Raw genomic sequence first — 18,066 nt, forward strand, 5'->3', positions numbered from 1 at the left:
TTGTCTAGTCTGCCATAAACAGACACACAAGTATTTTTGGATATATATCCAGTAGTGTCACAAATGTGCCACCTAGTCTCTGAGTGTAGCATTTGACCTAACACAAGTGCACACGCTTGAGTACATATGCTGTCAATTCATAAGAAATACGTTATAGTAAAACTATAGCACTGAAATATCTGGGTCAAAGAACTCCTTGAAATAGTTTGGAGACTCTCCATACCGACTTCCACTGGCTGGAATAATTTGTATTCCCATCGATATTGTATAAGCTTACCCAGCATCTATTTGTTTTCTTAATGGTGGTCTGACTTGAGTGAGATGGAATCTCACAGCACTTTCCCAGTGGTTTAAGGATTTTCAATATTCTTTATATATTTACTGACCATCTGTATTTCTTTTTTCAAGAATTTTTTTTTTCTGAGACAGATTCTCTACATAACTCTGGCTGTCCTGAAACTCACTATGTAGGCCAGGGTGGCCTTGAACTCACAGAGATCCATCTGCCTCTGCATCCCAAGTTCTGGGATTAAAGACTGTTAAGCTGGAACCCCTGGTCACCCCTCACACAAGCTAGGAAACCCCATCTGCCCTCCTTCCCCTAACCCCTCCAGCATAAAGAAAACTCCCCAACCCATTTGAAAACAAAAAACAAAAACACTGGACTCACATCTTCACCCTGCATCTGTTCATTTATGGTCAAGAGTGCCCACCCAGGAACTCAGTTTTTGACCATGTGTGGACACAATCCCAGATCCTAGCTGGTACACCACCCATCACTCCTTGCCTAAACTCTATAAAAGCCTCTTGCTTTAGCCCTGACTTGTAACTTTACTGACCTCCACTTGTGAGATCAGTGAACCCAGAGCATCTTCCTGATGAACCTGCTTCTATCTACCGTTCTGCATCTGCATCACCAAGGCAGAGAAAAAGCCTACCAAGCCATGTCACTGAGAACTATTTCATTTGGTATTGTAGTTGCTGTGTTTCTGAGTCTCATGCAGCTTATGTTGACTTTGTACTTGCTATCTACTAGACGACAGCCTTGAACTACATTTTTTTTCTTTGTATGTATTTAGGGCAGAGATGCACATATGTGCACCATGGTCCATGTGTGGAAATCAGAGAACAGCTCTGTGAGTTGATTCTCTCCTTCCATTTTTATGTGGGTTTACACTCAGGCCGTCAGGCTTTGGGTGAGCACCTTTGCCTCCTGGACCATCTCACTGGCTCTGTGTCCTTTGTATGTTCTAGACAGTAATCTTGTCAGCTGAATAGCTAAAAAAAGGGGGGAGGCTTATTTTATTTGTAGGCTGTGTCTTACTTCCTACATTTTTTCCTAAGAAAAATTGTTTCTTTTGTTGTAGAGTTTAACATTTTTTTCAAGCCTATGCATCTATTTTCTGAGCAATCAGTCATCCTCTCAGTGTCTGTCTCTATGCCTATATCGTCAAGTGTTTCTCATTTCATTCTTAATTGATTTTGGGGGCAGGCACAGGATGAGGTTATAGACCTACTTTTGTTCTTCTACATTTGTGTGGATAGTTTTCCCAGTACCACTTGTTAAAGAGGGTTGTATTTTCTCCAGCTTTTTTAAACATTGATTTTATTTATTTTTTATCCTTATCAAAGATTAGGTGTCTGAGAACATGTAGGTTTATTTTTGGGTCCTCTATTCTATTCCTGGGATCTACGTGAGTGTTTTAAGTTAGCACCTTGCGACACATTTTTCACATCTCTCTTGTTCGACTTGCTGACCTTTCTCCTTCTAGATCAGGAAAACAGCAGTGAGAGATAACCATAGCGCAGCCTGAATGCTATACTGTGTTGAAAATCATCTCACAAAACAAATCAATCCATCATTTAAAAATTTTGATTACATTTTTTTGTGCATTTATCTGTAAGAAGGAAGGGAGTGCATGGGCCATGTACATGAGTGGATGTCAGAAGACAAGTGGCGGGAGTTGGTCCCTTCTTCTACCATGTGGGTCCCAGGGATCAAATTCAGGCCATCAGACTTTCCAGCAAGTGTCTTTACCTGCTGAGCCATCTTACTAACCTGGTCTATTACCTTTGAATCAAGATTCATGCAAGTTCCCATCACATGGACAGAATGAAGCTAGACTCTTTGGTGAGGATGTAGCAAGAATGACCTCCAATCCAGTTCTGGACAAAATACTTGTTTCCCTCTGAAACCTCATGAGCTACGTCTCCATAGTCCACATTTCTCTCAGCACCCAAATGGCTCATTTATAGGATTCTAGGACTTTCCTAGTCTACAAGTCTTCTTCAACATTTCAGTCACAACCTGTTCAGAGCATGTAATAGACACATACCTGAATATGTGTATTTCTGGAAACGGTGGTCCCACTACTGTTATTGGTTTTCTGTCATGGTTATTATTTCATTACTACAATAAGCTATCTGAAAAATCAGCTTAAGGAAGGAAGTTTATTTCACAGTTTGAGTGTCGGACCATACGACAGGGAAGGCATGGTAGTGGGAGTATGAAGTTGATGGTCACACAACATCCACAGTCAGAAAGCCCAGGAAAAATGGATGCTTATATGTTCACTTTCTTCTTTTTGATTCAGTATGGGACCTCAGCCTATAAAATAACGACACTCACCTCCAGGGTGTATCTTCCAGTCTCAGTTTAAAACCCTCTCTCAGATAAAGACCCTCACAGACATACTCAGAAGTTTGTCTTCTACATTCCATCAAGTAAGCAAGCAAGCAAAAATAACCATTATCACAGACAGATCTGTAATAGCCTAATGGCATCTACAGTTGGAAATAACTTTTTAGCTTGAGTTGGATTAAGGTGGATAAGGCTGTGACATTTACTCTTGCACAACCCATTCATTATGGCTCCTTGTTAAAATTCACCAGTAATCCAGCTTGCATGAGATACAATTACATGAAAGGATGAAAGATGTTAGGTTTCGTAGTTATTGTGTGATGACTGATGGGTGCAATCAGGGCTACAATGACATGCTTGTAATATGTTTTAATACTTTACCCTGCTAGTCAAAAGTACTGCTGTGTGCTACATTGCATTTTCGTCAATAACACAAACAATATTATGATAGCTCTATAAGATAATGTTAACGCAAAACTCTCAAACAGAAGTTGTGTGATGGCTATTCTCAGTTGTCAACTGGACTATATCTGGAATGAACTACAATTCAGAAATGGTGGGCACACCTGTGATCCAGATCTTGAGGCCGGAAGGCATAGAATTTTGATCTGGATCTTTAAGCATAGTGGCCATGCAAAGCTTAGGTCCAGGTAAGGTGATACACACCTTTAATCTCAGGAGACAGAGGCAAGCAGCTCTCTGAGTTCAAGGCCATTCTGGGACATAGCAAATTCCAAATAAAGAATAGCTTAGGTCCAGGCATACAGCTTTAATCTGGGTCATCCCTTCTGCCGTCAGCCTACATAAGGAGTATGGAAGAAAGAAGGCTTCCTTCTCCTTCCCCTGCTTGCACTTACTTGCCAGCACATCTGTTGGAACTTACTTCTTCAGGATTCCACCTTATACAGAAGACCAACTGAAACACCTATCCTCGTGGGACTGAGCAACTACTAGATTCCGGGACTTCCCATTCACAGCTGCCCATTGCTGGGTTAATTGGTCTGCAGGCTGTAAATCATTCCAATAAATTCCCTTAATATAAAGAGGCATTCCATACATTCTGTGACTCTAGAGAACCCTGACTAACACAGGTTATAACAGTTATGCAACAGTACCAAGTGTGAAATTCTCTGTGCACATTCAAATCCTCATATTCAGAAGGAGCTGTGGGAAGACACTGACCAGGATCAACTTTGTTGCAAGGATCAGGTTCTGCTGACATGGAAATGTGGCTGGCAGGAGCTACTTATAGTGTACAAAAGGAAGATGGATCTGCCTGACCTTCCCTGAATCCATCCTACAGGAATGGGGATATTTGAACTGTCCAATCAGGTGTTTTGCTGCAAGAAAAGGGGTGGGAGAAAGAGGAGCTACTGGGATAAAGTACATGAATACGTGTGACTGTGTTATAGTTGTGACAGATACACACTATGGCCCTTACAAAGTTCATTGGCTGTGCAGTATCCTGTGTCCAACTGTAACCTATATGACAGTCACAGGAGAACACCAAGAAACCTGAAAGCAGGGCACGGTGAATTTGGGCCAGGAAGTCCAGAAGTGTAGATGTATAAGCCACTGACACCTGCATAATTAGCACTTAATCACCTGGGCTTCCCTTGTCGAGAGCCCAATTTCACAGCTGTCCACTCATCCCATGGCTTCTGCCCGTTTGTGGTACAGTTTTGGACCTAGGCTCTTGTCTGAATAGTGTCTTGGGATTTGAGCCCTCTTCAGACATGTCAGTGTCCACATGCTCACAACTCCTCAAACTTTGGAGTGACAAAAGGAGCAGGACAATCAGGTAATGTGTGGGCTTAGTGCATAGGACTGTCCATATCTTAAAGAGAATAAAAAGTACTTTATTCTGAGTCAAAATCTAGTGGCTTCGGCTCAGCAACATGGATTTAGGTAGAAGTGGTTACATGAACTTTGATGGTCACAAAACAAAGTCATAAATGAAGGCATTACTAAACACCATAGTGTAGCTATCAGGTAAGCGGCTGTGCCAGTTACTTCTCTGCTGCTATGATAAAATATCATGACCAAGAGCAACTTAAGGAAGAGTTTATTTTGGCTTACGGTTTAAGAGTGAGAGTTTGTCATAACAGGGAAAGCATGGTACGGTGGCAGAAGCAGGAAACTAGCTCACCACACTCTTATCCACAGGAAACAGAGGGAGGATAGGAAGTAGGACAAAGCTATAAATCCTCAAGGCCTGCCCAGCGATGTACTTTCTCCATCAATGCTGTACCTCGTAGAAGTTCAAAACAGCACAACAAACTGGGGACCAAATGTTCAAATACAGGAGCCTGTGGGGGACATTCCTCATGTAAATCAACACAATGAGTTAAAGCAAAGTGGGCACCCTTTTAGCATAAGCCACAGATGCTATCTGTAGTTAGCTTTGGGTGGTGGGATATCTGCTAAACTAACCCATTCCAAACATTTTACCTGTGACAAAAGGCAACCATTTTAACACAGGTAGTAGTAATTATGTGTTCTTTGTGATAGTTCACTAAGCTATATAATTTTGATGTTCGTCACTTTTTTCTTTTGTTCGAAGAAATGTTTACTACATGAAATATGATGGGCTGAAGCATAAGAAGGAGGGCTTGTACAAGGGCACTACAAAACACAATGGGGTCATGGGTATGCTAATTCTGCTGGCTATGGTACTGGGGTGATAAATGTAAGCATGCCAGTAAACAAAAATATATGTAAATCATGTCAATTATAAGCCAATGAACTTAAAAAGAGAGAAGATACAGCCAACACTAGTGTTAAAATGGAGGAGCACACAATCTTCATTGGAGATAAACAATATTAGGTAAAACAACAAAAGGACTAAGAATTCATTGCCTAATCTCTCATCTCCCTCCCCCCTCCCTCTCCCCCCCCCCCTATCTATCTCGTTGGTTTTTTTGAGACAGGGTTTCAAAAAAAAAAGAGAGAGAGACAGGGTTTCTCTGTGTAGCCCTGGCTGTCCTGGAACTCACTCTGTAGACCAGGCTGCCTCGAACTCAGAAATCCGTCTGTCTCTGCCCCCCAAGTGCTGGGATTAAAGGCGTGTGCCACCACTGCCCGGCATCTCTGATCTCAATAATGAAAACAATTGTTTCAAAATAAAAAACGATGGGGCTGACAAGATGTCTTCTTTGGTGGAGACAAAGGGCTTGACATCAAGGCTGATGACCTCAATTTGATCTCCGAGACCCATATAATGGAAGGAGAGAGTGACTCCTGAACATTTTCTTCTGAAATCCATACAGTCTGTCTCACTCGTTCGGTCACTCACACACACAAAAATAAGTAAATAAATGCAATTTTCAAAAAAAAAAAAAAAAAGGCTGGAGAGAAAACTTAAAAAAAAATCCAAAAGTAAAGAAAAAAAAAAGTAAAGAAAAAAGTTAAGAGGTATCAAAAGGCACGTATTACAGAGAATGTCACCGATTCTAGGTAACTTTAATATGGAAGAGTTCAATGTTAATTTGTATTATATATTTGAATTCATATCTCACATCGTTAGGATGATTAGGGACACCTAATCATTCTGACATTTTGTAAATATTACCGAGTAAACTTATACAAACCTCAGTTCCATGTTAGAGCCACTGTCATATATGAATCTGCTACGATCATCACATCTTAATGTGTCACACGTCTCTGTATATTATAAAGCTGTAGCTTATAAACTTGGCAATGAGATGAATAGAACTGTGGGTATGAAAACAGAGCCCTTAAATTTAATGTCTTTTAGATCACAGATGGCAGAAAATGGATTACACAGCAATAACTAACTACCCCCTTTCCTTTGAAAAGTACAGCAACAGCAGAGGAACAGTATGGCTACCAATATCTGCATACCCTTCCCTCATACCATGTAAGAACTCATTTCCATAGATACTAAGTAGATAAATATAAAAGCACGCTAAGACATTCGAAAGGTGTTATGGGAAATGGAGTGATTCCTTTAATTGTACACAAAGCTATATTTTAAAAAGAAAAACATGCTCCTAATTTAAATTGCACTGAAATAATTATATTCATCAAATAAAACAAAAGGTAAAAAGATGAAGTGTCCCAGTGGGAGAAATCAATTGTCTTACAAACATCTAATCACTTTTAATAAGGAAGGAAAAGATAGAGACCTAGGAAGGAAAATAGGCAAGAGATTTGAAAAGCTGTTTTATACAGTAGGTATGTACATGCTCAGGAGCTACAAAATACGTAGAACGCATCTAGAAGTGAGAAAAACGACCCAAAAACAAAATAATGAGACAGTAGACTATGAATGAACACCTGGAATAACTGAACACAAATTCCAGGTGGAGAATAAGTTGCTATTCCTTTGGAGAAAGTGGCTTTGTCAGTGACAAAATGTTCTCTGTCACGGGTATTAATGATGTTGTGATAATACGGGAGACAGAGAAATAACCATTCAAAGAGCTGGAATCCTGGGAGGTGGAGACAAGAGAAGATACAATCAGGAAATGACAAACAATGAGGTGTCCTCCATGCCAGTCACACTCTGTGTCCTCCATGCCAGTCACACTCGAGATCTTTTGTGTGTGGGTTAATGGTGAAGCCTGGGCTAAGCTTTGCACAGATATTATATGCATGTGACATCTTTCTTAGACACAAAATTTGTAAAGGAAATAGGCAGTACTTAGGAGAAAATAAAAATTCACAGGGAAATAAAGAAAGACTAGACTTCATATACCATCTGTGTTGAAAAGTTTAGAAATAGAACCATTTTCCCCTAAGTTAGTTAATGATATTATCATATCAAAATTTCAACATGCTTAATTCTTAATAGAGGGAAAAAAAGCACAAAACCCTGGAAATTTTCTGAAAGATTCAATATATGGATGTATAAATGCATAACATGCATTGAGGTGTGTGTGCATGTGTGTGCAGTATATATGAAATTAACCTAGAATAAGAGCAGTAAATATGGCCATTATATATATAAGAGCAGTCAATAAGGCTATTAAATATGATAGTAACATATACTTGTAACTCTAATGCTGTAATGACAAAGACCAAATTATCCCAATATAAATAAAATATGTTGATGGATTTATATGGGTGTGAGATTGTATTAAGAGCAACAAAAAGGCATTTATCAATCCAACCTTATAAAAATATTATTGGTAAGTGGAATAAAAGTTTTATGAATGGGCTTTACAAAAAAAAATCATTATTGGTTAGTAGGAAAAAAATAATAAAAGAGTAAAGTTTGGCATCCAGAATGGATGCTTTCTAATGAACTTTCTAAGCTCCCTACCCCAGCTCGCCCCAACAACAAGGCCCACCAGTCTCTCCTGGAATGAGCTTTAATACACACCCTGTGTCTCAGTTTTAATGCATTCCATTTTAATTAATTAATCCTAACCCTCTGAACACTGGAAGCAGAAAAGGCTGGGCCTATGCAAATAGCCATGGATCCCAGGAAAAACCAACTTCGGTTTACCCCACTTGGAAGCATGTGTTTGAATGCTTGGCACTGTTAGGGAGTGGCACTGTTAGGAGGCGTGGCCTTGTCGGGGTGGGCGTGGCCTTGTTGGAGGAAGTGTGTCACTGTGGGGGTGGGCTTTGAGGTCTCCTCTGCTCAAGCTCTGCCCAGTGTGGGAGTAGTCCCTTTATGCTGCCTTGGGATTAAGACGTAGTACTCTCAGCCCCTCTAGCACCAAGTCTGCTTGCATGTTGCTATGCTTTCCACCATGATGACAATGGACCTGTGAAGCTGCAAGGCAGCCCTAAGTAAATGTTAGGCAGACACACAAGCACTTCTTTGGCCCTCAACTACCAACATTAATGAAGAAAAGAGTTAAAAGTCACAGACCCGTGTGACCCCAAAGAGGCTTTGAACGCTCGCCCAGTGGCTACTTGAGTCCCACCAGGGACTGGCTGTTCCACATAGCGGACCACCTGTAGCTTCAGCACAGACTAAATATTATCAAACAGCGCCAGACATGGAAACAACGGAAGTTCCTTTTAGATGACAGTATACCAGGACCTTCCTTCCAGCAGCAGGGCATCTGGGTGCTCCCCTGAAAGACTGCACCCCCACACCTCAAAAAACCTCCTAGAAGAGGGGAGGACACAGTACCCTAGAATAAGAACAGTAAGAATGGCTATCATTACAGGACACTAGCACACAGTTTGTAATTCAAATACTGTGATAAAATAGTTCATGGGTCTCAACGCTACAAATATCATCTATGGATAGATATACCTGGATCAAAGGATTGTATCGTTAAGAGCGACACAAAGACATATCAGTATAACACATAAAAATAGAATTACTAATTAATTAGAAATTAATTACTAGGTAATAGAAAAAACCACACACAGTCAGCAGCAAATCAAACAGTGGACCTCTTGGCAGCCTATGAAACCTTGGCACTTCCTTCACACTCTCCCATAGCTCACCCCACGTTTCAGATCTACTCAGTGTTGCTAAATACCTAAGAGACCAGAGACTGGACGACTGTAAGCATTTGGGTTCAGGCAGTTCAGAAAACTACCACCTGTAAAAGACAGGGGGTCAGGGATGAGGACACCTCACAGTTCCCATGGGGAGAGTAGACAAGAGTATTCTCATAAGCTATCCTAGCCTAGAGTGGGAAAAAAAAGGGACAAAAGACACAGTCTTTTTAAAACAAGGACTCAAGGGTTTCTTCTCTGCTTTACGCTCCTGAAATGTTCACACACAAACATCCTAGAGAGACAGCTCAGCAGTTAAGAGAAGTTGCTGCTCTTCCAGAGGACCTGGGGCTTGGGGAATCCACATCAGGCAACTCACAGCCTGCTGTAACTTGAGGGGAATCAAGCACGCGCCCTCTTCTGGCACTATCCTCATTCGGTGCACATATATACACTCTCACACACACATGCACACAGACACACTAAGGGAAAAAAAAAAAGAAAGAAATCCATTTTTCTGGTACCTGGAAGAAAACAAAACATTTTTTTTGAAAGAAAAATTGTGTTTGGGATATACCGTAAGGAAAATATATCATAAGGAACAAATGGGAGCCTTTCAGTGCAGCGGGTCTGCGGAGCACCTGTAGTAAGCCCAGGACTGTACAAAAAGAGTGAAAGGGTTAATTACTGTGTTGGGAGGTGGGCGGGGATGTGGAAGAACAGGTGGTCAGGCGCCAGTGGAGCTGGTCTAGGTTCTGGATTTGCGACCCTGCTTCCCAAACATTTGTGTTCGGACTAGGTGTGCCACGGAGAGAACGAAGGGGCTGGGGAGTCTAGAGAACACAGTTCCTTTCGTGAATGACCGTCACATTCAGAGACTCTCCCCTGATGATCCATCAATCCTCGTCACTCATGATCCGGAGCAAACAGGCAGCCAGAGCAGAGCTGCTCAGAGAAGGCTCCAGAACCCGCTGCAGTCGCCGCGTCTGGAAGGACAGGACGCCCGGGCTCGAGCAACCCCACAGCCCAGGGGATCCCACGAGGCCTCACCGCAGACCCCGCTCCGCCACAGCGCTTCCCGCTCGCGCACCGTCACCTCTGGGCGCCACACGCACACTCACCATATCTACTTCTGGGGGACGCTGGCGTCTTCTTACCATCGCCCAGCACCCACAGTGTCACCGCGCCACCAAAGCTGCGCAGCCGCTTCCGTAGCAGCGGAGACGGATTCCAACATGGAGGGTCTCAGACAAAGGCTGGGCGACAGCCAAAGCCCGCCCCCGCCCTCCGTTTGCGTGTATGATTGGACATGCCTTGAGACCAGGGCCTCTGATTGGACAGCGCTTCAAGTCCTGCCCCCTGAGTGACAGTAGGTGGCACCTACACACAGCTGAAGGGGCCCAGGATGACAGGTTCTTAGCTGCAGCTGTTGGAGACTCTGTCTCCTGTGTTTGGACCTTAGTCACTTCTGTAGGAGGCCTGACCTTCTATCTCTTTCAGCCATATGGGGTAGGGACGGCTGCCATGAGTCCTGTTGCGTATATGCACAAAGACTTCAGCCTCTGTTAAAACATTGTGCCTTCAGGTCCTTACACATAGCCTTTAGCCTGCTAAAGTCCTCTTTGGATCACAGCTCACATTTGCACTTAACTTATACATAAAGTCATATGTGATTATGAATCAAATATGTGTATATGTATATTTGTCAAATATACGAATGGGAAGAAGATATCAGTTTTCAAAGTCATTCTAAATTTTCTGAAATCTCCCCATTAGCTTTGCCTTCAAAGAGGGAAGAGATTTATGTAAAGTTTTCTTGTATTCAGATTAAAAATTACAGGTGAAGTCAACCTTGGCGGGACATGCCTGCGTGTACTCGTAGCACTTGCAAGGCAGAGTCAGGGAAATTGCAATCTCAAGTTCAGCTTGGCTATAAGATGAGTTTTATGGCATCTTGGAATGCATACCTAAACCCTGTCTCAAAATAAATGAATGCAACATGTGACCCATTGCACCCAAAACATCTTTATAGTCTGACCAGTGAAAACTTGATGACTTTTATGTACTATTGGAACAAGATCTTCAAATGTATTTAGAGTCTAGCTTGTCTTAGTTCAGAACATCTACAAAATCCTTTTGAGCGCTATGACTTTCCTGGTCTCAGGAAGTAGAAGGGGCTGTTACACCCAGTTATACCAGATGGGAGGGGATAGAAATTCTTACATCTCTTTCTCCTAAAGCCCAAGGAACCTTAGCAGCCTAAAAGAGAACAGAGAACTTCAACCAGAAGTGCTTGCCAACAGCTATTGGGGACAAGACTATTTTCCCAGAGATTAGACAGAGGCGGGCAGAGACTGTAGGGTCATGGGGGGGGGGGGGAAAAATGCTATGACTTCACATTGATCTAGAGGAGGAACTATTGACAGTAGAGGACTTCTGGAGGAGGGAGAATCCATTTCTAGGAGCATTGTTGCAGGAGGTAGCAGAAAAAAAACAGCAGCCGTCTGGCTGCCTGTTCTAAGTTCCCGCACTAATGGTGGCACCCGCAGTGCAAAGACCGATGGCTCCAGGTTCTGGCACCATGTTGACAGATTTTAGCACTACTCGCCGGCTACCTTGGCCGAGCTGGGTGTCCTCATTTCAACAGGCTCTCTGGCGAGGCAATGCTAGCCCCACTCCTCCACGGTCATCTACCCCATAGTCCGTTGCCACACCACCCAACAACCAAGTAAATCAAAACTCTAGATGCCTAAAGAGTAACCAAATAGATTTATATATCAGCAAATACTCAGTACACAAGATGCTCACACAATTAGAATGGTTATCCTAATTGCCTAACCTTGACTTCTAGAGACACGAGGGTGACGTCTGCAGCCATCTTGCCTCCTCTCCTTTCCTTCTCTTCCTCTTCATCCTCCTCTCTCTCCCTCTCCCCCAAACTTTTCCGCTCCAACTCCCCTTCTACTGCCCAATCACCGGCTCTAGCCTTTATTTTACAAATTAAGGTGGGCAGAAGGATGATATTTTCTAGTTCCATCCATTTGCCTAAGAATTTCATGAATGCATTGTTTTTTTTGTTTTTTGTTTTTGAGTTTTTTTTTGTTTTGTTTTTAAAGACAGGGTTTCTCTGTATAGCCCTGGCTGTCCTGGAACTCACTCTGTAGACCAGGCTGGCCTCGAACTCAGAAATTTACCTGCCTCTGCCTCCCAAGTGCTGGAATTAAAGGCGTGAACCACCACTGCCCGGCTAACGCATTGTTTTTAATAGCTGAATAATACTCCATTGTGAAATGTACTACATTTTCTATATCTGTTCCTCTGTTGAAGGACTTTTGGGCTCTTTCCAGTTTTTGGCTATTAAGGCTGCTATGAACATAGTGGAGCATATATGTCCTTGTTATATGTTGAGTCTTCTGGGTATATGCCCAGGAGTGGTATAGCTAGGTCCTCAGGTAATGCTATGTCCAATTTTCTGAGGAACCTCCAGACTGATTTCCAGAGTGGTTAGCTTGCAATCCCACCAATAATGCAGGAGTGTTCCTCTTTCTCCACATTCTCACCAGCATCTGCTGTCATCTGAATTTTTGATCTTAGCCATTCTGACTGCTGTGAGGTGGAATCTCAGGGTTGTTTTGATTTGCATTTCCTTGATGACTAAGGATGTTGAACACCTTTTTAGGTGCTTCTCAGCCATTTGAGTTTCCTCAGTTGAGAATTCTTTTTTAGCTCTGTACCCCATTTAATAGGGTTATTTGGTTGTCTGGAGTCTAATTCCTTGAGTTCTTTGTATATCTAGGATGTTAGCCCTCTATCAGATGTGGAATTGATAAAGATCTTTTCCCAATCTGTTGGTTGCCGTTTTGTCCTATTGACAGTGTCCTTTGCCTTACAGAAACTTTTCAATTTTATGAGGTCCCATTTGTCAATTCTTGATCTTAGAGCATAAGCCATTTCGTGTTCTGCTCAGGAACGTTTCCTCTGTGCCCAAGTATTCAAGGCTCTTCCCCACCTTCTCTTCTATTAGTTTCAATGTATCTGGTTTTATGTGAAGGTCCTTTATCCACTTGGACTTGAGCTTTGTACAAGGAGATAAGAGTGGGTTGATTTGCATTCTTCTACATGCTGACCTCCAGTTGAACCAGCGCCATTTGTTGAAAATGCTGTCCTTTTTCCGCTGAACGGTTTTAGCTCCTTTGTCAAAGATCAAGTGACCATAGGTGTGTGTGGGTTCATTTCTGGGTCTTCAGTTTTATTCCATTGATCTTTTTGCCTGTCTCTGTACATGCATCATGTATCATGTATCATGCAGTTTTTATCACTATTGCTCTGAGGTGATTCCCCCAGAAGTACTTTTATTGTTGAGAATAGTTCTCACTATCCTGGCTTTTTGTTATTACAAATGAATTTGCAGGATGGAACTAGAAAATATCATCCTGAGTGAGGTAACCCAATCACAAAAGAACGAACACACATGGTATGTACTCATTGATAAGTGAATATTAGCCCCAAAACTCACAATACCCAAGATACAACTCACAGACTACATGAAGCTCAAGAAGAAGAAAGACCAAGGTGTGGGTGCTTTAGTCCTTCTTGGAAGGAGTAACAAAATACTCACGGGAGCAAATATGGAGACAAAGTGTGGGACAGAAACTGAAGGAGGGGCCATCCAGAGACTGTTCCACCTGGGTATCTATCCTATGTGCAGTCACCAAAGGCAGATGCTGCGGATGCCCGGAAGTGCATGCTGACAGGAACCTGATATAGCTGTCTCCTTAGAGGTCTGCCAGAGCCTTGACATATACGTAGGCAGATGCTCACAGCTAACCATTGAACTGATCATGAGGTTCCCAATGGAGAAGTTAGAGAGAAGACTGAAGGAGCTGAACAGCCCCATGGGGAAAGCAACAATACCAATCAACCAGAGCTCTGAGGGTCTAAACCACCAGCCTGGGAGCACATAGGGAGGGACCCATGGCTCCAGCTGTATATGTAGGGGAGGATGGCCTTGTTGTGCATAGGTGGGAGAGGAGGTCCTTGGTTCCATGAAGGCTGCATGCCCCAGTGTGGGGGAATTCGAGGGCAGGGAGGTGGGATTGGGTGGGTGGAGGCACATCCTCATAGAAGCAGGAAGAGGGGAAAGACATGGTGGGGTGGGGGGATGGAGAAAGGGGATAACATCTGAAATGTAAATAAAATATCCAATAAAGAAGAAAAAAAAAAGATGGGTAGAAGGTTCACAAGAAGTCACCTGTATACTGATTCACTCCTCATCTGTAGCCCCTCCCAGGAAAGTGGAATTAGCATCAAAATACAAGACTGGGCTATCCACAACAGAGTATGGATCCTGGTAGGTCATTTCACCTTCCAGTGAATGGTCCTACATCCATGAGTATATAGGCAGCACAAATTGAACCCAATAGCAGAGGAATGGCTTGAAATTGAAGGGGTTTGGGGAAGTGGGGTTAGAGGAACATAGGCAGGCAGGGAAATGGAAGGCAGGTTCTTTGAGATGGTAGCTTCTTGATCACAGAAGACACGGTGAGAGGAAATGGAAGCAAGGGCAGGTATCTAAGCAGGGCCAACTGGGGGGAGGGGTGGACTCAGTGGCCTTATAAAACACACCAGCCAGTTTTCATTGAGCATTGAGCAAATTCTCAGGCTTAGGGCTCTTCTCATCCTTTAAGAATGAAGCAGTTATTTTTACTTTCCCTCGGCTTGCTCTTCTATCTCTCCATAGATTCAATCCATTGTTTAAGGAAACAAGCTCGGAAAAATCTGCAGGGAGTAATAAACACCCTCGTTAGAAAGGGGTGATGACAGTTAGATCTGGAAAGGGAAAGAGTGCCAAGTAAATATGCTGAAAATACATTGTGTGCATGTAAAAATAAGGGGGTATGATGGCTGTTCCTGGTTGTCAATTTAATTATACTTGGAATCAACTACAATCTAAAAGTGGAGGGCACACCTGTGATCTACATCTTGAGGCTGGAAGACACAGGCTTCTGACCTGGATCTTGACATGGGATAACATGCTTTTGATCCAGATCTTGAGTCATAGTGGCCTTGAAAAGTTTAAGCTCAAGTAAGGTAGTATATACCTTTAACCTCAAGAGACTGAGCAAGCAGATCTCTGAGTTCAAGGCCAGCCTGAGGCAGAGCAAGTTCCAAATCCAGGCATGGTGGTTCACACCTTTAATCTGAGCCACACCTTCTGCTGGAGGCCTATTTTTATAAGGACATTGGAATAAGGAAGGCTCACTCTTCTTCGCCTGCCTGTACTTGCCAGCACATCTGTTGGAAATTACTTTTTCAAGATTCCAGCTTATACAGAAGACCAGCTAAAACAACCAGCCTTGTGGGACTGAGCAACTACAAGGTTCTTGAACTTCCCATCCACAGCTACCCATTATTGGGTTAGATAGACTATAGACTGTAAGTCACTCCAATAAATTTTTTTAATATATAGAGACATTCCATAAGTTCTGTAACTCTAGAGAGCCATGACTAATACAGAAGTTGGTGCCTGATTTGGTTCTAGAGGAACAGAAGTATAAAGATGAATCTTTATGTATCTGGAATGGGTTTTATAATTCGCCAGGACTTTCTAATTTATCAGTTCCTGAAAACTCTCCAGTCACTCCCTCTTCTGGGAGCTTGGAGACTATTGGAGGCCTATAGTAAAAACTATATTTCAAACTTAAAAGATGCCAATGCCTTTGATTATTTTGATTCATCAATTATAAATTGCCATTCATAATTGGATGGATTAGGTGACCTGGTATAAGAAACTTTCTACAGTTTGGTGAGAAATAAAATGATTTTGCTGGTTGGTTCCTCTTAGCATCTCTGGATCAACTGATAAAGGAAAAGCATGAACTGCATGGTAAAATTGATTGGCTTTAGGTTCTAATAAAGACTCTAAAGGTTTCTAAGTACACCCTGGAAGAGAATCTTCTCTTCAGTGGGCATAGAACTTAAGTTGCAGAAAATCAAACTGAAGCCCCCGTTATAAGATTGGCTGAATTACAGCAAAAATTCAAATCTTAGCCTTAGATGGTGTCAGCAGTTAAAGTAAGGGTATTAATCATCTGAGAATGGAATCCTATAACTTGGGATGGGGATGTGTGGGAGGATCCTATTGAAACTGAGAACTTAAGAATCCTCAGATTCTCAAGGGTTTACCTCACCTGAGGAAGTAGTACCCTCAGCCCCACCCCTTGAAATATTGCCCTTTTCCCTTGAAGAAATTAATTCTTCATTGTCTGATAAACCAGCAGTAATTTTATCTAAAGAAAATGTCAGGCAAGACAATACTGATGTTTCTCAAGGCCCACCAATAGTTGCCTCTAGATTCATAACTAGACTCAAGACAAAGCAGGCCCCTAGAGAGGAGGTAGGAAGTGTAGTCCATGAGGAAATGCACTACACTACTAAGATTTGCTAATTCATTTACTAAGAGTTTGCTAATTCATTCAAGCAGAAGTCTGGGGAATATGTGTGGGAATAGATTTTAAGGGTGTGGGATAATGGTGGAGGGAATATAAAACTAGATCAGGCTGGGTTTATTCATATGGGCCCACTAAGTGGAGGTTCTAGGTTTAATATGGAAGCTTGCACAGTTAATAAACATGTCAAAAGTGTGAGTAGTTGGCTAAAGCATTTATCAAAAGATGACCTACTGAAAAGGAGTTGGAGATGCCTGATGTTCCTTGGCTTAGAGTTGATGAAGGGTTTTAAGGCTCAGGGAAATTGCAATTCTAGACTGGGTACATTGTGTAAAACCTAATCCTCCACACTGGGAAGGCCCAGAAGACACGTCCTTCATGGATTCTATAAGATGCAAAATGGTGAGAGGGGCACCAGCACATTTGAAGTTCTGTTGTTGCCCTTTTCCTTGTGCCAGACCTTAGGGTTGGAGATACTGCTGCTCACCTGGATGAATGAAATGCAGTGGGTTTAGTTGGGACCTGAAGTAACAGCAGTGGCAGCATTGAATTGACAGATGCAAGGTGATCGTAGTTATTATAATGGGCAACACAGACAAAACCATGTTTATAATGACCTATCCTGTAATGGTCAGCACAGGGGAGGATGTAAGCTCTTCTTACAATTTGCTCTGTCCCAGGCTGGCCTTGAACATAGAGATCTGCCTGCCTCTGTCTCCTGGGATTCTTGGGCTTTTCATTCTCAGCTGCCCATTGAAGTTGAATTAGCTGGACTACAGACTGTAAGTCATTTCAATAAATTCCCTTAATATACAGAGACATTCCATAAATTCTGTGACTCTTGAGAACCCTGACTAATACAGGTGGGTAACTTTTTTTTAATTGAGGGCTAGTGAGCTGACTCAGTTGGTAAAGGTTCATGCCTCTATGTCTGACAACCTGAGTCCATCCCCAGGACTAACATGGTAGAAGGAGAGAATCAACACCCACAAGTTCTCTGACCTCTCTCTATATACACCAAGGCACATGGATAACCAAGTAGACATGTGCACTCAGCCCAAAGTTAAACACCAGGTGGTTTCTGAGGGACACTTGATAGGTTTGCCATAAACTAAAAGTCTAGCTCACAGGGATACAAGAAGGCATAGCATCTTTACCATAAATAAATTTAAATCTTGCTTGGTAGAGCTTGGCCATGTCTGGGAAAATCAAGCCCTGCCTAGGATCATTCAACATTCAACATTTACCACATGTTTCTTAGCTACTTTGGCATTAAAGTATCTCTACGTAAGGAGAGCATTAAATCTTATCTTTTACCCCTAATGTGGTTAACTGTGCAGGAGTTTTTGCTTCTTATGGAGCAAGAGGCTTCAATCAGACTCTGGGATGAAGGGCTACTTTATCTTTCTATCCTGTTTCAGTGTTTCAATGTTTACTGTCCCACCCTGACTAATTTTATGCTAACTTGATATAAGCTAAAGTCATCTGAGGCAAGGGACCCTCAACTAAAAAAAAAGTATCCCCAAAAGATCAGCCTGCAGGCAAAGT

The 18,066-nt window shown here is 42.3% G+C and overlaps 1 protein-coding gene across 2 annotated transcripts in view; it reads right to left on the reverse strand.

The window, feature by feature from the left end:
* LOC114616470 (zinc finger protein 883-like) overlaps nt 1–10,302 on the reverse strand; it is a 29,854-nt gene extending 19,552 nt beyond the window's left edge. Inside the window, exon 1 of one of the 2 annotated variants that reach the window (XR_003710637.1) lies at nt 10,192–10,302. Coding sequence is in view for 1 of the 2 variants with exons in the window: in XM_028761923.1 (XP_028617756.1) it covers nt 10,192–10,194 (3 nt within the window). In the remaining variant the exon portion in view is untranslated. The remainder of the gene's footprint in view (nt 1–10,191) is intronic. The other variant, XM_028761923.1, reaches the window with a different exon arrangement.
* Nucleotides 10,303–18,066: the final 7,764 nt, after the last annotated feature.

Source organism: Grammomys surdaster, unplaced genomic scaffold (assembly GCF_004785775.1).
Source record: "Grammomys surdaster isolate TR1022 unplaced genomic scaffold, NIH_TR_1.0 332255, whole genome shotgun sequence".
NCBI classification, from domain to species: Eukaryota; Metazoa; Chordata; class Mammalia; order Rodentia; family Muridae; genus Grammomys; species Grammomys surdaster.